Consider the following 23,876-nt stretch of genomic DNA (forward strand, 5'->3'; position numbering starts at 1 on the left):
AAGTGAAAACTCACATGACTCAGTGACCATTTTTCACATCTTTACTTAAGTACAAGCTATCATATCAAATAATTATTCTCGAATTCACATCGTTACTTGTGTCTTTTTTATTGACAAATAGAAAATAAGGGGGTAAACTAGCATCATAATTTTTGCATGGGAGAGCAAACTACTAAATTAGAAAATTAAATGAAATTCATGTTATGTGGAAAACATTTGACAATTTCTCTCATATGTTTGATTGTAATGGTGAAAAACACTTTCAGATCTTGTCTTTAATGTTATAGAATGATATATGTAGCTTGGACTACATCATGTGTGCAGCTTATATGCCCTTGAATATGTTAACAATATTCATAACTCCAACCATAGTGCTTTTAGTTCCATTGTGTTTTAGTTGTGATTAGTTGATCATTGTCTTTGATCTTCTTTCCTGTAGATTACAGATTTGCCTCCTGGTCGGTCACCAGTGCAGACTTTTGCTATTGAAGAAAATGAAATTGGTTTTGAGAAGGTATTCCAGGTAACAATTAATACAATTTTATAAACTATTTTGTACCCTGACAATAGCTGGACAATCATCTTTTAATTTGTGTAAAGCTTAGTGTAGTCAGTTCGTTCTGTAATCTGAAGGATTCCATCATTGTGAGCTAAAATGTGCCTTTTGCATGTGCATCACTCTTCTGATTCGTTTCAGTTTTCTTGTGGTTTTAACTTTTAAGTGGGGATGCCTGTTTAACTAGTAAATGAATGTCACGTTATATTTTCTTCAGCTGTTCCATATATATATTTTTAATTGCAAAGTAGGTAAGCTTTGATTATTATGCCCTGATTAAAATTATCTTGTTCAAACTTTTTCTTTAGATGCGGTTATTGATTTTTGTAGTTATCCTATGACATGTTTAAAGTAAAATTTAAAGAAACTGTAAATAAGCTGATAAAATTTTAAGCTAAGAAATAATATATGGAGAAGACTGTTCTACAAGCAAGTAATGCAACATGAAGTGCTGATTAGTCTTATTGGGTTAAGTGGGCCCACAAGTGTGAGTCCCATAACTTGTGGTTTGTGACATTCCAAATTACCCATAAAATTTGCTAAATAGCTTTTCTATTAAAATCACCAAGCCGCTTATTAGTGGCGTAACCATTTGAGCACATTACATTGCAACAGAATCAAAAGTTCCTAATTAGATTAAACATATAATAGCTAATATGCTATCTCAAGTTTTTAAATACTGGTCCAATACTGGATCTGACAAATTGTCAGATTGGTATGATATCAAAATACCACATCGTATTTTGACCTGTCTCGCATGATGTAATCGAACATTGATATAATAAATGAGCAGTCTACTGACTGATGCCGAGTTGTATGAACCATTATGGACATTTGGTCGGAATGGCAGATACCAGTCAGTAACACTGTTGGACCTGCTTTTCAAACCATGTGCTATGTATTCGTAGAAATTTAGAATGACAACTATTTAAGTGTTTCATCTTCTATATAATGCATAGTCTTTTGGACATGATTAGCGTTTATCTGTTATAAATACAAAGATTGGCAATAATGATTCAAATTTAAATGTTGGGAGACAACTTGACACCCTTAACAGAGCCATAATTTAAGAAAAGTGCTAAATGCACTCATATATTTAGAAAAATCCAACCTATATGCACTTCAAATCAATTGCCAAGAGGGCCCAAAAATAAACGACTAAATGCAGGTGGGATTCGTAACATAAAGTTGAGGCCTGCTATGCCGGAATGAAGTGCAAGGGGACTGTATAGGCTGCTTTAGCTTAAAGGCATGAGCATGCAAGTGGGCTCCTGAACACAAACACTAGATCTGCCACTCGATGCGATATGTGTGGTTGAGGGCCTGTATGAGCTGCTTTTGCCTATAGGTATGCATGTATTGTAAGCTTATTACTTATAAGTACCTTGAGATTACTTGACAGCACCATTAGAATGTCAGATACATGGTTCCTAATTTTCTCCGGCCATTATGTACCAGCGGTGTGTACTGATCCAGGCATAAATTGGGATGTGGACTGTTCCTTTGTGGACAGTTAGGGTCAGATACAAGGGTTACTGCCTTGTAGCCCCTTTGAACCAATCTTACTGCCTGCTTCGTATTTCTTCAGCTGTCAGCTCGATAGGATTTGACATCACTGCCAAATTGTGCTCACTCACTCCCACTCATTCTTATGCACACTGAAGGGTTTGGGCGAATCGGGCCACCACCTCTTAAACCTGAGCTGAACAACTCTGTTAAGTCGCAAGGAAAAAGGTCTCACATCCCCATGAATCCCCTTAAACATGAAGACATGCAAGCACTCTTAAGAAAGACACTTAGTCTTGTTTGATTTTGGTTAAAAGTGACGTATATTTTTCCTCATTGGTAATAGGACTGATTTGTTGTTATTATACAAGGCTATGCTTTATGAGACTATAAATTCAATCAAAACTCGACAAGTAGAAAATAACAATTGACACAACAAAAAAGGTCATGTAGCCCTGCAATCTCTCCTAAATATGCATGCTCACACACGCATACACTCTAATGAACACAGTTATGTTTTCGTTAAAACTGAGATATACTTCCTCCTTATTGATCATAGGTCTGATTTGTCATTATTACGAGGCCATGCATACTAGACAAGAAATTCAATGGAAAATTGTCAAGCAGAAATTCAAAAATAACTTTCCAAACAAAATCTATGCTCTCATAAAACTTGACATGGCGACTCTGAATTCCTTAAATCATTAATGGCCACTTTTCCTTCTATGTGCTTCCCATAAAATGATATTTATTTAATATCTTGGTATTTCATAACAATAAAACAACTTACCATTTTAGTTCGTGTCCTGAAGATCTTTGTTGAAACATATTGCATGTCATTGCAGATGATGAGAGATGAGTTGATAGCAGGAGGAAAGGTATATCTTGTTTATCCAATAATTGTAGAATCTGAGCAACTGCCACAGCTTCATGCTGCTACTGCTGATTTTCAATCAATACCAGACAATTTTAGAGGTTACCAATGTGGTCTGCTGCATGGGCGCATGACCAGTGATGAAAAAGATGATGCACTGAGAAAATTTAGAACTGGGGAAACCCGTGTACTCCTTGCAACACAACTCATTGAGATTGGTGTTGATGTCCCTGATGCATCTATGATGGTTGTTATGAATGCTGAGAGATTTGGAATTGCTCAGTTGCATCAGTTGAGAGGACGAGTTGGAAGAGGAGAAAGAAAATCTAAATGTGTTTTCTTGTCTTCTACTTCTGCGGGTCTCAATCGATTGAAAGTACTTGAAAGATCTTCTGATGGATTTTACCTGGCAAATGCTGACCTTCTACTTCGTGGGCCTGGTGATTTGCTTGGTAAGAAGCAATCAGGACATATTCCAGAATTTCCAATTGCTAGATTGGAGATTGATGGAAATATTTTACAGGAAGCTCACCTTGCTGCCTTGGTAATAATCACCATCCTGGATATATTTTCTTGTTATGGTTTGCAAGAAAAGTTTAACTTATTCTGACATTTTAAATTTTGTCGTATGTTTTATTGGAACTTTTATAATGTACATGCTAGAACAATGGAATCTTTTCTGATCGTCTGTAATGTAAGGTTAATAACTCTTATTAGTACATTGAATATTTACAAGCCTATCAGTATTCCTTCTAGGTTGTTGACTTGTCAGTGTTATTATTTAATTCGTTTGTGATTAAACTGACCTACCTAAATAAACATAGGCGAGAGTTTAGCTTAGGTAAGAAAACTGGAGCCAACCCTAAACTGAGTAGTCTTGAGCATATTGCCAGTAGATGACTCTAGGCCTATATTTTAAAATTGCTTCTTTTGTAAAGGTGCTTGATTTTGATTAGGCACCAGATGGCACTTAAATCCTTCTTGCTATTATCCGGATGCTTCTTGAGTTAAAGTGGTATGTCCATGATCTTTTAAAATTTATACTTATGACATTCTTTACCAAAAAAAAAGGTCACAATATTTCTACTTTCCAAGTCTTTCAGTGCAAGGGAATTCATATACGACCTTCGATGGTTCATCTTGTCACCCTGTTATGCCATGTAGCTGACCTTGGGATTCATGTCATGTTGGCAGCTCCTTCAACTCATATATTAATTATTCCGTAATTAATGTTTTTCGGAGCCTGTTTAAGGTTTGGGATCCCTTTAAGTTTTGTCTTCTTTGAAACTCTTGGGACTGTCTTGTTGGAGCCTTTATTTACTTATCATTACTCATCACTTGATAGGACCTTTTGGTTTTTGGTTCCTTCATTCCAATCTGATGGCAGTGTGTAATTTCTTTTGGTTTTATGTTCCAGTCTTTACAGCATGGTTTTATGTTCCAGTGTTTGCCACGTAACACTAAGTATACCTGTATTATCTTGATATCGGGTCCAATGTCAAGCACTTGCCGACATTCTGGTGGCTGATAGCAATGTCTCTGCTGGTGTATTGCTGATTTGTTCCCATTCTGCAGAATATATTAATTACCTTTGCTGCCAGTATGCCTCCTTGATCATTTTGTGCTCTATGCTATCTGTTGCCCTTCATTGTTGCTAGTCCTATTACTTGTTTCTATAGTTACATGATCTGGTTCATGGCTATCAAAATAAGAATGAAGTGACAACGACAATAGTTTTAATGTTGTACTAAGTTTTGGTTGTGATGTTAGAAGCTTCACCACATTAGAGTCCTCTATGCTCAATTTCCAACGGAGACATGCAACTTAAAGTACCTAAGGAGTTTCAGTGGAGTTTTCGTTTACAGAGTTCTGAAAAGAGGACAGGACACTGATCTGCTTGTTCTTGTGAAACCTTTTACGCAAAGATGGTTCTAATTAATACTGCCTATCTTCTGTATTGTTTATTGCTTTCTTGCTCACTTTATTGCTGAACTAAGGAGCACGTTTCCATGCTATGTGGTGCATCTTCCACCAGATTAAACTTAGTCATCATTGTTGAAGTTATTTGTGACAAACAAAAGTGCAATGTCCTGATAATCTCCTATTGCTAGTTATTTGTAACTTGATTTTCTGGATGACAGAAAGTTTTGGGAACAAGCAACGACCTACAGCTTTTTCCAAAGCTTCGAGCAGAGCTTAGCATGAGGCAACCTCTGTGCATTTTGGGTGATTAAGGTTCTACCAAGGCTGGAGTACTTTTTGAATTTTGGATGATTGAGGTTCTACCAAGGGTGAAGTATGTTTCATGGGACGGTATGTTTGTTTGAATTTATAGAATTATGTTGTGTTTCTTTCTTGTAAAAGCTGTCCCTTACCTCGTGTGGTCTGTAGCTGGTAATCCAGTCCTGCTGATTTTTCCTTTTGAAGAGCTATGTTTAGGCATCGTGTATATTGTTATGACAAATGAAAACTCTAGTAGCAGGATCTTGTTTTGTGCTTTGCTTTAAATAATTTATACCTGTATTGGTAGTTTAGGTGCACACATATATGCTTTGAATTATGATATTAGTCTATCTGATGTGATTTGGCACAAGCAAACAAACCAAGCGCACATAGTACTGTTACATCTTTCTAAGCTTATTGATGCTCTCAAATTTTTTGATGTTTTCAGTGAAGAGGTACTTGTATTGCAAAGACATCGAACTATGTTTTCTGCTGTTGCAAAGTTCTGAGCTAAATATAATTTGTTTATCTACAGATACGTGATCCATGTTATATGAATTGTACCAATCTGTCGTGATAGAGAAGCATTTACTGTCCTCTAAATCAGTAGTTTAGCCGTTGCTCGACTGCTAAACTTGTTCAAGAAAAACAGTTTTGAGTGGTTAAAAAGCTCAGCTTAGCAGATCCATCAAATCCAGGGATATCAGAAATGCACTGTTTTGCTTTTAGTACAAGCTTTGCTTAAACTTTCATTATATATGTATGTTAAATCCATATCAATATTTCTTGTTTAAATAGTTACATTGCTATCAATATTTTTAAGTAAGTGTCTGTTATGTTCACAATTTTTATTTAAATATCAATAAAAAGGAATCCATGCCTTGTTTTACTTACCTGTGTTTGATTCCGCATCCAATATTTCTGACTGATACCCACCTTCTCATGCTACATCCTCATGTAATTACTTTTTAGATATTCTGAATGAGAGGTCTATGTTTATAGTGTCGTTTGATATTATTAACTTTTATCGTAGTCTATATGAAAAATTTTATTTTTCATTTGTCTAACATTGTTTATTTATTTTATTAACAATAGTATTTTTAAATTTTTTACCATATTTAGTTGTGGATAAATTCATATATTCTAAAATACTTGTAATTGATGTGGTGCAGCCAATTGATCCATCGGTCCAACTGACGATTTGGCGAGATCACTTTCCGTTCCCATAACTTTGCTGGTTTGTCCATACAAAATGATTAAGGGTGCATTGATACAAGCACGCAATCTTTGGCTAATCGTTTGCTATCGGGATGCCTTTTCTTCACATTAAGGTTGCATTGTTCCGTGCTTCTGTCTTACAAAAATTAAACAAAAAAATTAAAAGGTTTGGTAGATGTGGATTACATTGGAATAATAAAAGAGAAGATTGCCGCCTATATTGCAATAAATTTTTTCGGTTGGAAGATCCTACATTGCAGCCTTCTAATTTCTGATAGATTGTTAATGTTTTGGGATTCATACCTCTTCTGATTGTGTCTTTTCTTCTACTGTAACCATACGAGATCGGTGTGTGAACTGATCCAAATTAAGCTTGGTGTCATCTTCTTGTACATTATACCTGAGATTATGGTGATTTGCTATAGAAGATAGCAATCCCTTTTCTTTGCTGATCTGCCATAACGATTACCTCGTTGTCGATTTCCTCTTCTACCCGGCATTCCTCCCATGCCAAACCTCTTAGATCCGCCCTTCTCGCTCGCCAGCCATCATAGATCTGCTCTTCTCGTTGACTTGCCCGACGAAGCTTCCTATGTTGCACCTCTTCACCCACCGCTTGGCTCTTCTCATTGTCCTACCCGACACAGCTTTCTTGGTTGCTCCTCTTCACCCACCGCTGTTGTTGTTGCTGTAGCAAACAATGTCGCTTCCTTGTTGATCTGCAGCAATAGCAGCACTGCTTCCTCGTCGCAGCAGCAACGACAACGCGATCTGCGTAATAGATCTGCTCCGCCACCTCGATGATCTGATTAGTCCTCCTTCGACGCTGATATCGTCTCTGGCGATCGTTCCCCTCTTCATTGCTGATTTGATCAGTCATCCACCTCGCTGATCTGATCAGTCATTCATCTTTTCCTTACAAAGACTCCATTCAAGATCTATTGTCGAAAACGAATATAAAAAATATTTAAAAAGTCATCATCCCACTCTCCATCATTGAATCACTTCAATTATATGATAACAACTCTAGTATGGATCTCACATAGTATTGACAAATACTTGGTTCCTTATAATATCTCTCACACACATTCATACGTCTCATTTGCGGTCAATAAATTATCATACTCTATGTATCGTCTCTCCTATACACATTGGTCTACGTTTTATAGGATACGTATCCTAAAGGGACTCTCAATTATGAATTTATTCTTCGTAAATACTTATTATTTCATCTTCATGCCTTCCTCAATATTGATTAGACAAGCAACATTGATGATAGAACATCTATATCAACCTACAATTGAATACAATTGCAAGATTCAACTAGATCACTAATCTGCTACATGAACTTGGCATCACCTCCAAATCCACTTCTACAATATAATGTGAGAATGTTGGTGCCATATACTTATGCACTAATTCGATATTTCACTCACGCATAAGTATATTATCATTGAATTTAATTTTGTTATAGATCAAGTTATCAAATATCAACTACATGTATCTCACATCCATACTTCTGACCAAGTAACAAATTGCATCACAAAGCCTCTTAAAATATTTCAATTACAATGGTCCAAGATTGAGCTTCCGATAAAGATTGACATCCTTATCGAAAGCTCAATCTTACGAGGGCATAATAAAATATCATGACAAAAGTAAATATGGAATGACATTCCCATATTCCTTACATTCTCAATCAAATTTAAGCATCAACCACATAGTGCATGATTTAATTGAATAATTTAAGTATATGATGGAGGGAAATCTCTTCCTCAAATCCTATATAAAAACACATCACCACTCTTTACAAAAGTTCTTCAATTCTTCAATCGAAAACTTTGATCAGCTTCAATTCTTGAACTTAAATTATAATAGTCTCTTTGGATATCTTCCATCATCACTACAAAATTGCAGCTGGTTGGCTGTTATTAATCTCGGCAATAATAGATTATCAAATCATCACTCCAAGTTAGATCGTGTTTATATAACAAGGAGCCTTGCATCGATTTGGCCGAAGGAATTAGGAAGTCGGAAGAGGTAGCTGCTGCGTAGACGAAGTAGATACAGAGACCGATCTGAGGAGGTAAGTCGATAGAGCTTCTTTTGCTGCTTTTAGTTTTGTTGTACTTGAGTTGCTTCCTTGGACGTATCAGGTCGAGGAAGGCTAACTCTGCTTTCGACGTCGTGTTAATTCTTCCTTATCAAACAGGTGGCTCGATTTGATGGGATCGATACATGTGCAGCGTACCAAGAATTTTGCGCTCTGCTCTCTCCTCGCTGCTATTCGACCAAACAAAAGCTCCATGCCGGAGTCACCTGGTGGTGCACTTGCATCCACTTGGCTTCCTGTGCAGATCAAGCCTTGCGTCATCGTTCCCTATGCGTGCCTCACACCCTTCGAAACCATTCTTTGGAGGCTTCTGCTCCTGCATATCTTGGATGACGCAACGCTCAACATTTTGTTCTTGCTGCAGGATTCAGGTTGATCCTTATCGCTACATCCTCAGCCGGTGATCGCATGCTGTAGCGCAGGAAAACTTGAACGTGATTGCATGGTGATCATATATGCTTGTGCTCCGAAATCGGAAGGAAGAACGAGTATTAATCCTGCGCAGGAAGGCCCAAAGGATAAATCTGTCCGGATCATTCGTCCATGCGAACGCAGATGATGTCGTGCATGCCTGAACCGACTTCGTCTCCCACCCTGCGTTTGCATCCCCCGCCTTCCTATCAGCGAATCCCCATAATCCACTTGTGATTGACACCTGTTCAATTCCCCTAGTGGCCTCCACGTGTCGCTCTCATGCCTTGTCCGAGAAGAACCCTACGCTACGACATATATCCATGCTTTACCATCGCCACCCCCCTCGACCACGCTTTTCTTGCCATAAAGCCTCGAACAGCTACCCTAAACCTTGAACACACATCCTCTGGTTCCTCTTCTCTTTGCAACCTCTTCGCCACTTTCTTGGTTTACTTCCTCTGTGACCTTTGGTTTTAGGTAATAAAACATTAGATAACTGGCATGGCTGGCTATGTGGATCCCCTGGTGGTGGGGAGGGTGATAGGAGATGTGGTAGACCTTTTTGTGCCCACCATAAGCATGATGGTGAGGTTTGGATTGAAGCACGTCAACAACGGTTGCGACATCAAGCCTTCCATGGCTGCCAACCCGCCGTCGGTGCAGATCGCAGGCAGGCAGTCCGACCTCTATACTCTGGTCTGTGAAGCTTATTTCTGGGGGTTCGCTTGCTTGTTTGCTGAAGTGAACGTTTCCTCTTTCTTCTTTCGTTACTTGAATTCAAGTCGAAAAAGGGATTACAGGGGAGTTTTCTGGTGTGCAGGTAATGACTGACCCTGATGCACCCAGCCCTAGTGATCCCACAATGAGGGAGTGGCTCCACTGGTAATCACCCTTCGAATTGCTTATTGTGACTATAGTATCATTCCTGTACCTATATATGTGGTCTGTTCATGCAAAATCTTCCTTTCTAAACGTTTTTTTCTTTGTTGTTGTTGTATCTGTGGATTCAGGATGGTGATTAATATGCCGGGTGGAACGGATCCTTCTCGAGGTAAGTGAGAAGAGAAGGCTAGAAATGACCATTGACTTTATGGTGAATGATTGTGACCTGCATGCATATGATCCAAAAGTCTTCTTTCTCTTGGCCACTGCATGAACGGTGCATACAACTTGAGATCTTCTTCCACAAACCCTCTCTTCAAAGAAAGTAACCTCTTCTACAAACCCACATAATTACGAACTCCTCCACTGGATCTCATATGGCACCTCACACTTGTTGAACTCTACATCTGAACTTGAGACCTTCTTCCACAAACCCTCTCTTCAAAGAAAGTAACCTCTTCTACAAACCCACATAATTACGAACTCCTCGAGTGCATCTCATATGGCATCCCACACTTGTCAGAACTCTACATCTGACATATGTCACACTTTGCCTCCGCCTGAGGGGTGGCTCACCGACGGCACGACACCTGTCGTGTGCTGCATGACGCCGGCGGACTCTTGCTCACCACGTTTGCTTCTCTGGTTGGGCAGGCCAGGAGGCGGTCCCGTACATGGGTCCCAGGCCACCGGTGGGGATCCACAGGTACGTCCTGGTGCTGTTCCAGCAGAAGTCTCGCCTGCCGGGGGTGGCGCCCCCGGCAACGCGCGCCAACTTCAACACCCGGTCGTTGGCGGCGCAGTACGACCTCGGCCTCCCCGTCGCCACCGTCTACTTCAACTCGCAGAAGGAGCCAGCCGCCCGGCGCCGCTGAGCAGCTGCAGGGACTGTGGCTCCTCCATGATATCGAGGCTTTTAATCACACACACATGCTTTGAGTTCGTCTTTCTTCTTTACTCTCATGCTCTGCGTTTGTCTTTTTATTTGTCACCTTAAGCTTCTTAATTAGGTTGGTTTGTGGGACTAGTAGTTCGATTGATGTATCTCAGAGTCTGATATATGTTGGGGTGTTTCCGTGCTTAATGTTGCTGATGTATTTACGATTGCTAATTAAGCCTAGTGGTTGTAATAATGGGATGACGATGATGACTACATGCATCTTTCTATTCTCTTTTATTGCTTAATTTCGGTAGAGGTATTAAAAATAAGAGGGATTGGCTCACACTGACTCATAGGTGTATAGATAATTGTAGCATAGTGCAATGACGTTGTAGGTGACTGCTGCAGTGCGATAATAGCCTTCCTCGATCTCTGCATGCAATCAAAACCAGACTTATGTAAAGTAAAAGACAGAGATGGAGCAATAAGGGATTAAGAAAATACATAGTGGGTCATCATATGTGAGGAGCAATAAGAGATGGAGCATTTGTTCCATTCCACATCCCTAACTAAACCGCCCCCATTAAAGAAACAACGCCGTACACCTCAAGGAGCTCCGACCTAATCAAACTCTTCGCATCTGCAAGCGATGCAACTCTACAGAGATAGACAATAGGAAGGGAATTGTAGAGCTTAAAAGCTTAGATAGAGATGCGAAGAAGATTGATATTTTATTGTTCCCTCTCCACATTCGTGCTTTTAAGGTGCATGGCAAGACCTCTGACACTACAGTACTCGATCATTCAAGTAGAGTTAAGTAAGTATATGAATGGACTCAACATAAACTTTTGAGACAAATGATGATTCAACTCAACTCAAATCTTTTTTATCATGTGGAAGGAATTCATTGGCCACAAGCAAAGAACTTAAGTAGTGGAGTGGGTGATGATAAATTTGGCAGTGATGGCCGGCCAACTCATCTTTCCTCATCCGTGTGGCGGGCACTACGTTTTTAGCATTTCTTCTTGATGCATCTTCTTTTCCTAGTGCATTTGTGGTCCTCCTCCCTCCCTCCTCATCTTCTTCGGATGATGTTTAAAGTAGAGGAGGACATCATCAGTTTTGTGTGATCAACAACGATTCTATAACATAGTTTTTAGGCCAATGATGCTTTATAATAGATATGATCGTTTCGTCCCTAAGAAACAATATATGAAAAAAAAAAAGTTTATATCAAACTAGATGTGTAAAGTTATTAACAAAAATAAAAATAAAAATATTTTCATTCACGAAGAATTATGTGCTAAGAAGATCTATAAACAATATATTAAAAAATTTAAATAAAAATTAAATATTTTAAATTTAAATATGGATTTTTATTATTTTTATAGAGTTCAATAGCGTTAAAAGATGCGTATAAATGATCTCGATATCGTAGATGTTGGATCCCTTTGTGAGGTGGGCTGGTCCGAGACTTAGGGTCATGAGGCACGAAAAATTTGGGCCGGACTGTGCCTCGCTGACAGATTAGAGAAGCCTTGGCCTACAGATTGAGATGTCTATTGGGCCGTTGGAAACTGGGCGTGAAGTTGTCATCGCCGTCCATTTATCAACGGCCAAGATTGTCCCATAGAGTTTAATCAGCCCGCGGAATGGACCCACGATCTCCCAACACGCCCTGCTTACTACCAACTGCCATGTGTACTCATTCAACGTGGCGAGATTCCATTGGCTGTTTTCAAGCCTTTCCATGTAGTAATTCGCTTTTTTAGGGTCCAATTTTCCCTTGATCTATTATACGTGTATATGTGAGACGGACAACTATTTTAAAGAAAATAAAGCGGTGAAAACTCAAATAAAGAAGTAAGAAAACTCCGGATGAGAGAAGTGAGCTCCGCTTCCCTCCTCCTTCCGTAGAGCTCCAATTCCAATTCCCGCGGAGGCGACTTCTCCAAACCCTAAATCTAATCATCTTCCAATGGTGGTGTTCCCCTCCCGTTCCCCATCCCCTGGTTTCTGATCCCATCTTTCGCTACCAGAAATCCGTTCTTGATCTTGATCCGTGGCCGGCGCTCGAGATCGGCCGCCGCCAAGATGTTGAGATCTGCGGCTGGAATCCGGTTACGCTTGGCCCTATTTTTGATCTTTTCCTCGTTTTCGATTCCCTCCGAATCGGCCGTCTCGAGCATCGATCTGGGCTCCGAATGGATGAAGGTGGCCGTCGTCAACCTGAAGCCCGGCCAGAGCCCGATCTCCATCGCCATCAACGAGATGTCCAAACGGAAGTCCCCGGCCCTCGTCGCCTTCCATGGTGGTAACCGCTTCGTCGGCGAGGAGGCCGCCGGGATCGTCGCGAGGTACCCCGATAAGGTGTACTCATTGGTCCGCGACATGATTGGGAAGTCTTATAAGCATGCCAAGGATCTCGCCAAATCGCTCTACCTACCGTACGATCTCATCGAGGACACGAGAGGGGCCGCCGGTATCAGGGTCGATGATGGCGTCACCGTCTATACCGCAGAGGAGTTGCTTGCGATGATCCTTACTTATGGGATGAGCTTAGCGAAGTCCCACGCGAGGGTTCCGGTGAAGGATGCGGTGATTGCAGTGCCACCCTATTTTGGCCAGGCGGAACGGAGGGGAGTGCTTCAGGCAGCGCATCTGGCTGGGATCAATGTGCTTTCACTGATTAACGAGCACGCTGGCGCTGCTTTGCAGTATGGGCTTGATAAGGATTTCTCGAACGAGTCACGACATGTTATACTCTACGATATGGGTTCCAGTAGCACTTACGCTGCTCTAGTTTACTTCTCGGCGTACAATACTAAGGAGATCGGGAAGACAAAATCTGTTAATCAGTTCCTGGTAAGCTTTGGTTTTACCCTGATAAATTTCAAATGTGGCATACATTTGACCGAGGAAGCTATATTTCATTTTTTTTTTGTTACTCAAGGGATAAATTTCCTTAAACAATCTTCCTACATTCATTTTTGGTTTGGTCTCCATCTTCAATCTGACAAGATTACGCAAAGATACTCAAATAGATACATAGGAGATGTTTCCATGCGTCAAGTTGATTATGATTTTTTTAAATAGCTCCTAACTTATAAAATTTATTCAACTGAAAAATAAATTAAAATGTTCCTGCTCCAATGTAGCTTACTGAACTCGATAAATGAAATCACAGCCTGTGTGGAGCTGTATTAAGGATGAGATTTAGAATATTTTATGCTAGACCTTGGTGAAGGAATTTTCTGGGCAATGCTCACAAGGGTTGATCTGAAAGACCTTAGTCTGAAACTAAGCAATTTAGGTTGGTTATTTATTGGAACCTTGGACAGCTCTCAGCAAACAGATTGTTTGTCACCAAATTGATCAATGTTTGCCCATGATTGATGTCATCTTACAGTAAAGAACACAAATAATGGGTAGCAGTAATACTAAAAGATCTGGAGAATAAGAGGGAATAGGTACAGTGAGCTCTCGGGTACCAGGAGCTTTTTCTAGGATTGAAGGTCTAACACCTTTCTCTGATGCCTCACATGATTGGTGCTGTGAAAATTTAAAACCATGTTATTTTGCATTAAGCATTCAAAGACATTATATTTATTACTAGTTCCAATTTCTGCCAAAATTGTGGTTATGCATGAGCGATAAGCCTAATGATTCAATAGCAACTGATATTAGCTGTGAAGGCTATCAATTGTTTATTCTATCAAGTTTCTTTATTGTATTTCCTGCATTATATATGTGTTGGGGTTTGATAATTTGGTTCTTCAAATTCTTCAACTTCGGTTTTCCCTTATTTCCTTTTAGACTGCTAGTCTAGTCGCATTTTCTTTGTTGACCTTCCTTCATTCATTTGACTTCCATTCAGTATCCAACTTGCATATTGTCTAAACTTTGTTCCATGCGACAAAATTTGACCTGCCAGGGTCATGTCAAACATATGATTTCTTCTGTTTAAAAATTGTAGGAACTTCATCCCAGCATATTACTTTTTGTCAGGTAAAGGATGTTAGATGGGATGCTAAACTTGGAGGTCAAGATATGGAGATGCGGTTGGTGGAGTATTTTGCTGATGAGTTCAATAAGCAATTAGGAAATGGAATTGATGTGAGGAAGTCTCCTAAGGCAATGGCTAAACTGAAGAAACAAGTCAAGCGTACAAAAGAAATTTTGAGTGCAAATACGGTAGCCCCAGTTTCAGTGGAATCCCTCTTTGAGGACCTTGATTTCAGGTATAACCACCATGAAGCTTAACAACACAATATACATATTGGCGCTGATCAGATTTTCTCCTCTCTGATGACATGAATCTTACGCTGTTTTTCATATTGCCAATATATGTCTAGTACTTATATTACTAGCACTTTATCATATTATTCAGATTGTTAAAAATAGTTGTGGAATGTTTATGACTTGAGTAAACCTTAAATTTTGTCACTACTAAATTATTGAGTTTAATGTTCATTGTTTTGTTCTGTTTGCATAATTGTGCATGTACTAGGGGATAATTGATTATATAAGATGTTCTTTTTTCTTTATTTGCATTCCTCATTGGGTTAAGAGCATTACTCATTGCATTAAGAGGTATAAAGTTACAATATTTAAAGATATTGTATTGAATCTTAATGGGTGTTATAAAAAGTGTTTCTAATTGCATATTGCTACCAAACTACTAATATTGGCCAAGTTTGTGTTATACGATAATGTTTATATGCAGCCTTCGTAGCATACCTTTAGGAAACAATCACTGAAACTATTCATTGTTTGTGTGTTCCAGAAGCACAATATCCCGTGAAAAATTTGAAGAACTATGTGCAGACTTGTGGGAGAGGGCGCTTGTGCCAGTAAAAGAGGTGCTGAGACATTCCAGCTTGAAGATAGATGAAATCTATGCTGTGGAGCTGATTGGTGGGGCTACTCGTGTGCCAAAATTACAGGTAACCTTAAATTATTTCTTTTCCATTGAAAACTGTAATTGTGTAAAATTTTTCCCTGCATTATTGCATAGACAAGCTGGAGTTCTGAAGAAAGCTTTAGCCGAGTGGTCATTACAAAATGATTTGCCGTAGTTTCTTGTATTATGACTACAGAAATGCTTTGATGGCTCAGAGTGGTGATCATGAATATTGAGCGGTGTTGGTGTGGATGACCTATGTCACCATACTGATTTTACATCGCTATTCAGCATGTTGTTCATTGTTCTGATGCAAATGGATCATATATTTTAGTACCTATCCTGACTAATTAAGATTCCTTCAACAAACTCAATATTGACCAGATACACATAGGTTAAATTTCTTGTACAGAACCAGGATTTTTGTCAATTGAGATCTCAATCAGTAACCTATATCAGATGAAACCAAGTGAGATGTGATAAAAATTAATCTGTGTTATCGTGCATGTTAATCAATTCATAAGTATAGAGAGCTTGAGATTAAAAGGGACAACTTATTCTAGCGTTGCTTGATTGGAGAAGGCTGAAGGCTGATTGACTACTAAATTATAATAGAGTTGCTAGATATAAAATTATGACGGATGCTGTTGCCTTCAACATCAGTAGTAAATGCAATGAGTGACCAGCTAAGTATGATGACAGACAGTGACCTCATAATATGAAGAGGTGAATTTGAGCAGTTCTGCTTGCATAAAAGTCTTCATAGCAAGGATTAAAAAGATTAAGACTTGATTAATTATGTTGTCCATTGGAGGTGCTGTTCGAATTGCATTGGATTTCAAAGTTCCATGATGGTATATCAATAACCAAGCCAAATAAAGAGACTGTATGAAGGTGTATTAATATAAAATGAAGATATGCTGTCTTGGTTAATAATCATTATCTAAAATCTAAATACAAGAAAAGGAGTAGTGCTTGTCTAAAGCATCTGCTTATTTCTCATACTGGTTGGCAAATCTGAGGTGCTGGCTTTTTAACAAAAACATCTTTTACTTACCAAATTTGGCCTAGATAAATTGGTATCACTCGCCTTAGTCACCCTTAAGTATAACTGGCATTGGATATAAAACCATGACAAATGTAGTACAAAGTATGTTTTCGCTATTATTTGTGCCATCTAGATTTCTTCTTTTACAGATGCTTATATTTAAATGTACTTGCTATGAAGTCCGAATGATCGTTTAGGTAGAAATTTCTCATTGTTTTGTATTTGTTCTAATCGGTTGATATTTTCAGAAAATTTACAATATGTTGTCAATAAGATCAAGTCATATAGTTTTGATGTCAAAACAAGTTGCATGCAGTTCCATATGCACAAACTTCAGAAGTCTATGCAATATGCTTGCGCAAGTTGATACCATGTAAAATAATTGATGCATAATTGAAACACATTTGCATGTGGCTGAATCCTATACGCATCTTGATGAATAATTTACGTGCTATACCTATCACTTTCTAAAGTATGGCCCTTAATCAAGGTTTCCAATACCGGTCGCACCAAACCATATGGGTCGGTATGATTGCTATACAATTTTTTTTCTTTTTCTGGTGATACTAGGTGCTATAGCCCCAGGTACCACTAGTATGCTGGTACTATACAAGACTGAGATTTAAATTTTTGTTATTAATTAATATTTGTAGTATGAGGAGAGGTGGAGGAAGACCTAAAAAGATCTTAATAGAAATTATAAATAAAGATCTAAGTACTTTGAACCTAATCAAATATATGATTTCTTACAGATCTTCATGGCGGTAAAAGATCTATATAGTCGATCTCAAACAATTGGGACTTACGGCTTTGATGTTATTATTATTGTAATTATTTATGAATGCCATGTTGAAGATTCTTGTTCATCAGCTACAGAAGTGTAGTGATGTAACTGCCTGTCTACAATGCATCATGCAGGCGAAGCTTCAGGAATTTCTTGGAAGGAATTATCTGGACAAGCACCTTGATGCTGATGAAGCAATAGTTCTTGGCTCGTCGTTGCATGCTGCAAATTTGAGTGATGGCATCAAGCTGAACCGTAAGCTAGGAATGATTGATGGATCTTCTTATGGCTTTTTGCTTGAATTAGATGGCCCTGATCTTTTAAAAGATGAGAATACTAATATGTTGCTTATACCACGGATGAAAAAAATGCCCATCAAGGTAGAAACTTCGTACCTACTTTTAAGTTTTAACCGTGCACATTATTCTCTGATGTGGTAACACCTATTTGGACTTGAGCTTCTTGGCTATCGTCATGACCTTTTGTTGAACAGTTATTCAGGTCTATCAAACATAACAAGGACTTTGAAGCTTCTCTTAGCTATGACAAAGTGAATGAACTGCCCCCAGGAGTTTCTACTTATATATTTGCACAATATTCAGTATTGGGTCTGACTGAAGCCAGTGAAAAGTAAGACAACTACCTATGGACCCAACTAGCTATAGGCAACTTCTGTTGTATTTTATCAGTTGCTTTTGTCGACTGCCAGTCATGCATTTTATGTTGATTAGATTGTTGCATTACTAATTTGCTTTATTACGTGTTGTTCTAGTTACTTTGCTAACTCAGTGTATTTCTTCTCTAGGTATGTGGCTCGCAATCTCTCAGCTCCCACCAAAGCAAATCTGCATTTTTCTTTGAGCAGAAGTGGAGTTTTATCTCTGGATCGAGCTGAGGCGGTTATTGAGATATCTGAGTGGGTAGAAGTTCCTAAGAAAAACACAACATTGGAGAATAATGCCACTAATAGCTTTAACGTATCTACTGAAACAAGTCCAGCAAACAGTTCGCAAGATAATGCAGAAAACCTGAATTCTGCTGATAGTACTAATGGCTCATCCAACTCTACAAAAGGCGAGCAAGCTTCAGATATCATTACAGAAAAAGTATTAAAGAAGAAAACCTTTAGGGTACCATTGAAGGTAAAAACTGAATGATTATACTGCTGGCTTTTTGTTCGCTTCTGTTATGTTTGAAGTGTCAAGGGGAGATTAACTGAAACTAGAGTAAATCCATATGCTGTAGGTACTGGAAAAAACTACAGGCCCTGGATCTGTTCTTTCAGAAGAATCAATTTCTGAAGCTAAAATCAAATTAGAGGCACTTGACAAAAAGGATGCTGAAAGGAGGATAACTGCAGAGCTCAAAAATAGCCTCGAAGAATATATATATTCTACAAGAGAAAAGGTTTGCCATGTAGTTTTTCCTATATAATAGTAATGATTGTGTTATAAATTTAAGGTATGATCATTTGTGATAGAACTTATATATTGTCTGTGAAGAGATGTCTCTACCTTTATAAAGATCAAATCAGCCCATCAATAAATTCCCAGTTAACCTAGAATTGTGTCTCAGGTTCTGTAGGTTTGGGTCATTTGCCTTTCACCCCTGATTTTACAAAGAAAAAGGAAAATAAGAGTTGGGGGGGGGGGGAGGGGGAGGGGAGGGGGGTGTGGTGGTTGTGCGGGGTTGGTGCAATTTTGCTTTTGCTCATGGTGGTTGGCTGTATACGATAGTAACATGGGTTTATATAAGAAAATAATGACTGCACATTTTGGTCATTATGTAGTAGTCACAAATTGCCAAGAAACTACATAATCTTATATCTAGTGTTGTGTTGTATAGAAAAACAATTAGAAAGCCTTGTTCTGGAAACTGTTTTGAAGGTCAGAGAACATCTTTAAGGACAGTCTTGTAAGGAAAAGATATCTAATAAAGCAAATCAAACAGATTTTGTCAAAACATGTTCTGAGGAGAGCATAAACTGCCTTATCGTCTATAAAACTAGATTAGAGGAGAATTTGGGAGTAATTATTTCAAAATGTCAGCAATGACTCATCATAAATTCATAGTAGCTTGCCTTTAAGCTTGATAAACAACTCTGAAACAATTTATCCTGGTTGAAATATGACAACTTATATGTGGTGATGACAGGATTTTGTTTTATGTTGAAATAAATTTTCTTATCAGTTGCTCGGATCTCAATAATTCTCCAAGATAACAAAGTACAACAACAAATTCAAGCATCATATTTCCTGAAATTTTGGAAAATGCCTGTTAGTTCATCAGTAGATTACAACAGCAGACTGCAAATTCTTTTGACTAAGAAATTGGATTCTTACGTTGACATGTGCTTTGTGGCCTTTGAAAAAGAGATCTTTCATGCAATGCAAAAATCAGTTCTCTCCGACAAGAATATGACCATCTCATTTAACTGATTTAATTTTTCAGATAATTCAGCTGGTAAAACAACTTGACTATTATATGCTGAACTTAATTTTGAAAACTGAATTCTCTTGTTTTAACTAGATATCTCTTTCTTCTTATTGCAGATAGAAGATAATAATGAAGTTGAGAAAATATCATCTGAAGAAGAGCGCCACTCTTTTGTAGAGAAACTTACTGAGGTGAGTTTGGTCACCTGTTTGATAGGCTCACTCACATGGTATTCTGCATTGGGTTTTAATCATCCTTTTCTGTTCTGAAGGTGCAAGAGTGGTTGTATACTGATGGTGAGGATGCTTCAGCAGGTGAATTCAAAGAACGACTAGAGTTACTTAAAGCCATTGGTGACCCAATATTTTTCAGGTAGATCCCAGTTTAACTTTCAAGTAATAAATAATATGGTGGTAATGATTTATGCAAATATGAAGTAACTAATATTTGATATATTTATCTAGATTAAACGAGTTGACTGCACGACCACTTGCTTGTGAACATGCTCAGTTGTACCTTGGTGAGCTGCAAAAGGTAATTTACCATATGATTTCACTTGCTCAGATCTACTGAGCCTGCCTATACATGAAAAGTGGTGATCTTATCACTTCTATTCTTGGACACCCAGGCTACCATGGAGAAAAACTGTTGTGGTGCAAGGTTTTAGTTGTCCTGTATGACTACAAATACTGCCCTAGTTTGATATTCAGAACAGGTCCCTGTGAATTTCCACGACTGATTTGGTTACATAGACATCAATATCATTTTTAAAATGGTAAATGAGGAAATTTTGATTTAACTGTGAAACATCTAGAAGTGCAAAATATGAAGTTAGATTTGTGTGCTGGTTCATGCTTGATGCCCTTGTCTCTGCTAAATATCCTTGTTTATGCTAAAGTATGTAAGTTCTCAGTTTAGACAACTACTCATTATGGTTTAGAACTTGTTTAAATGGTATATTGGTTACATAGACATCAATATCATTTTTAAAATGGTAAATGAGGAGATTTTGATTTAACTGTGAAACATCTAGAAGTGCAAAGTATGAAGTTAGATTTGTGTGCTGGTTCATGCTTGATGCCCTTGTCTCTGTTAAATATCCTTGTTTATGCTAAAGTATGTAAGTTCTCGGTTTAGACAACTACTCATTGTGGTTTAGAACTTGTTTAAATGGTATATGAGGCCTTAAGTTTGCTTTTTCTCCCATGCAATTTTTTTTTCCCCTTGGGAGATGTTATCATCTATTATTAAGTTGTTATGTCTGCATATAGGTTTTCTGTGAGGATATTTGCTTTAGTTTTTGAATTGATTTCATGCAACAATCATGCTTACTTTCAGAAATTTATCTAGACTTTCACAAAGCATATTCATGGGCAAGCTTTTAAATCATGGGTTTTCAGTTTTTCATTCCCCTTTTTTGATGATATGGGAAATTGATATATGCTTATATAAAGAAACTATGGTTTAATTTTGTTTATCGGTTTTGGTAGAGAGGTTTTGACAGTCATTTATTGATTTATAGTCTTGTCAACATTGTGTAGGTAACTGATTACTGTATACACTTTAATTAATTTTGTTCTCTGGATGTTTACAGATCGTAAATAATTGGGAATCAAATAAACCATGGCTTCCCAAAACTAGAATCGAGGAGGTATACTATTAATCATATGACTCCGATTGATCCTGTTGTGTGTTTTTCTGGTAAGCTATTATCATGCTTAATAAGTTGTAACCATAACTGCACTGAAATTCACTGTCAGGTACTGAGCGAAGCGAAAAAACTTAAAAATTGGTTGGTAGAGGTGGAGGAACTACAAAAGAAGTAATTTTTTGAACTCTAATAAATGGATGAGCCTTATCTTTTTCTTCTAAAATATGTTACCTTATTTCTACTATTGACTGAATCATATTCTATATTATTGGTCAACGAATTACAAACTTGTACTTTAGATTTGTGGCGCTAGAAGAGATTAAGGCACAAGAAGATATTTCAGAAACAATTAGATGTTTGTGCTCACTTAAAGTCTTTTTTTAATTTTTTTCTGGCTCCAGGGCATCCCTCCTCAGCACACCAATCTTCACGTCAGATGAAGTCTACCAGAAAGTGTCCAAGCTTCAGGATAAGGTAAGAGCGGTCTCTGACCTGTGCGCATAACTAACATTAGATTAATCTCTTTTCTTTTTCTTTTTCTTTTTCTTTTTTGCTACTTTGACATATGAAAGATCCTTTGTGCTTCTAGGTAGCAAGCGTCAATAGGATTCCGAAGCCAAAACCAAAACCTGAGAAGCCTCCAAAGGAAGAACCAGCCAACCATGATAACAGCACAAGCACATCCAACTCCACTTCTGGTGAGCAAACATCTGAGACAGGGCACGCCACGCAAGATTCATCCAGCACAACAGCTGATCAAGAAAATGTGGTCCATGCGGAGTTGTGATATCTTCATCTAGTTACCAGCTGTAAGTCTAGATGGATAGCTGTTGACTTCCGGGGGAATATACCATAACTTCAGAGACATACGGTTGATTCCAAAGTGGTGGGTTCTGCTGCGTGCAATTTTGTTAGACTATGCGCCGTCAGCGTTGCATCCAAGAGTTATGAGCCATCGTTAAGAGTCTCACATATGCAATTACTTGGATACCATGTTCTTTCATTTGGTCATGCTTCAATGGCTGCAAAAGCGCAGGGGCCTTTACATTTGATTTATTATGTTGATTAACCCCACTAATCAGGGGGTATCCTGTACCTTAAATCATCAAGCATGCTCTAATTTTGTACTAATTTTGTTGGAGTTAACAGCTTGCAAATTTCTCTCATTTTTTTAACTCTATAGAGTGTAAATGACGATGATGCCATCGCGTAATAACAACGGTTTCTTCGCCGTTGCCGCCGCCGCCATAGTAGTGGAGATTGCGATATTCCCCTTTGCACGCTGGGGCTATGGTGGCGACGCCCTGAGGAACACGAACTTCTCCTTCCCGTCGCTCTGGCTCCGGCCGATCATCAGGTCCCGGAGACGACACCGCAGCGACGACCCGGTGGAGGCGCTCTTCTTGCACCGGTCAGGCTCCCACACGCAGTACTCTCCGACAGCCTTCGGCTCCTCCGACGTCGAAGCCGACCGTGCTTCCCTCTCCTCGGTCAGGAGCCATCGGAAGCGTAATTTGGTCGGCTATATCGTTGGCTTCCGCTGCCGCTTCTGTCTCCTCCGCGCCGGAGGAGGTCGCGGTTGATGACGGGGTAAGCGGGGACGATCCGGCCGCCAGAAAATATCTCGTCGGCGGTGACCGAGGGGGAGGCGTCCGGGTCCCTCACCACGCATGCGAACTCGAAGTCCTCGCCGGAGTCGTCGTCGGCGTCGTCCTCATCCGCCGCCTCTAGGAACTCGATGTGATGCGGAGGATCATGGTGGATGATGAAGCTACAGTCATCGACCGCCGGGACGTCCTCGTTGGCGGAGGCGGCGCTGCCACCGAATCTGAGGCAGGCAGCGAGGGTCCGGGCGTTGTGTCGTCATCTCTCTTCTTTCGCTGTGTTGTTAGCTTCGTCGATGGGGTTTCGATGGGAAGGCCGGCGTTTATAAAGACCGATGGGTGTATGTGTGGAATGGAGCGAATCTGACATGAGCGCCGACGATAAAAGAAACGCGTGAAGGCGTTTGAATTGAGGGCGACCGGCATACGTTGACCATAGCGTGCGTCGTCTCCTTGCTCGTACGGGCAGCAGTAAGCGTTCAATTGGTCGCGAGCTCTCGCCCACGTGCAAAGCTTCTAGATCGTCAACGCAGCGCCCTTTGGTGGGGCCATCCACGTGGGATTTCTATGCGGATTCTGGATCGCCGTCCGTTTCAAGATGCTTACGTCCTTGTGCGGGCGAGCGCGGTTTTCCGCGTTCGGGCCAAGTTCCCATTTCGCGAATGGTGAGTGCGCAGGAGATGAGACTGAGATTACCGTCTGTCTTGGCCCAAAACATCTTGGGCCATAGAGTTTGCTTAGGCCCAGTTCCATCGAATGAGGCCCACCCGACGGGCCGAAACGC

The 23,876-nt window shown here is 39.3% G+C and overlaps 3 protein-coding genes across 13 annotated transcripts in view; all 3 read left to right on the forward strand.

The window, feature by feature from the left end:
* The window catches only part of LOC135640805 (ATP-dependent DNA helicase homolog RECG, chloroplastic-like), a 32,133-nt gene extending 25,484 nt beyond the window's left edge, over positions 1 to 6,649 (forward strand). For 7 of the 11 annotated variants that reach the window (XR_010497451.1, XR_010497457.1, XR_010497454.1 and 4 more), the window contains 4 exons: positions 440 to 523; positions 2,908 to 3,480; positions 5,078 to 5,249; positions 6,332 to 6,649. Coding sequence is in view for 1 of the 11 variants with exons in the window: in XM_065155558.1 (XP_065011630.1) it covers positions 440 to 523; positions 2,908 to 3,480; positions 5,078 to 5,170 (750 nt within the window). In the remaining 10 variants the exon portion in view is untranslated. Of the gene's footprint in view, positions 1 to 439; positions 524 to 2,907; positions 3,481 to 5,077; positions 5,477 to 5,694; positions 6,049 to 6,331 lie in introns of those variants that run through there. The other 4 variants (XR_010497456.1, XR_010497453.1, XR_010497461.1 and 1 more) reach the window with 4 other exon arrangements.
* Positions 6,650 to 9,274: 2,625 nt separating this feature from the next.
* On the forward strand, positions 9,275 to 10,963 carry LOC103987373 (protein MOTHER of FT and TFL1 homolog 1). Its single transcript, XM_009405661.3, has 4 exons — positions 9,275 to 9,600; positions 9,725 to 9,786; positions 9,915 to 9,955; positions 10,441 to 10,963. Exons 1-4 carry the CDS (start codon positions 9,406 to 9,408, stop codon positions 10,659 to 10,661), a joined length of 519 nt encoding a protein of 172 aa, XP_009403936.2. The 5' UTR covers positions 9,275 to 9,405; the 3' UTR covers positions 10,662 to 10,963.
* A 1,555-nt stretch (positions 10,964 to 12,518) lies between these two features.
* Positions 12,519 to 22,663, forward strand: LOC135639347 (heat shock 70 kDa protein 17-like). The gene is made up of 14 exons (XM_065153067.1): positions 12,519 to 13,531; positions 14,675 to 14,907; positions 15,453 to 15,612; positions 17,536 to 17,781; positions 17,895 to 18,031; positions 18,207 to 18,543; positions 18,647 to 18,808; positions 19,954 to 20,028; positions 20,109 to 20,209; positions 20,302 to 20,371; positions 21,432 to 21,488; positions 21,598 to 21,659; positions 21,890 to 21,962; positions 22,078 to 22,663. Exons 1-14 carry the CDS (start codon positions 12,761 to 12,763, stop codon positions 22,273 to 22,275), a joined length of 2,682 nt encoding a protein of 893 aa, XP_065009139.1. The 5' UTR covers positions 12,519 to 12,760; the 3' UTR covers positions 22,276 to 22,663.
* Positions 22,664 to 23,876: the final 1,213 nt, after the last annotated feature.

The sequence above is a fragment of the Musa acuminata genome, chromosome BXJ3-6, assembly GCF_036884655.1.
Source record: "Musa acuminata AAA Group cultivar baxijiao chromosome BXJ3-6, Cavendish_Baxijiao_AAA, whole genome shotgun sequence".
NCBI classification, from domain to species: Eukaryota; Viridiplantae; Streptophyta; class Magnoliopsida; order Zingiberales; family Musaceae; genus Musa; species Musa acuminata.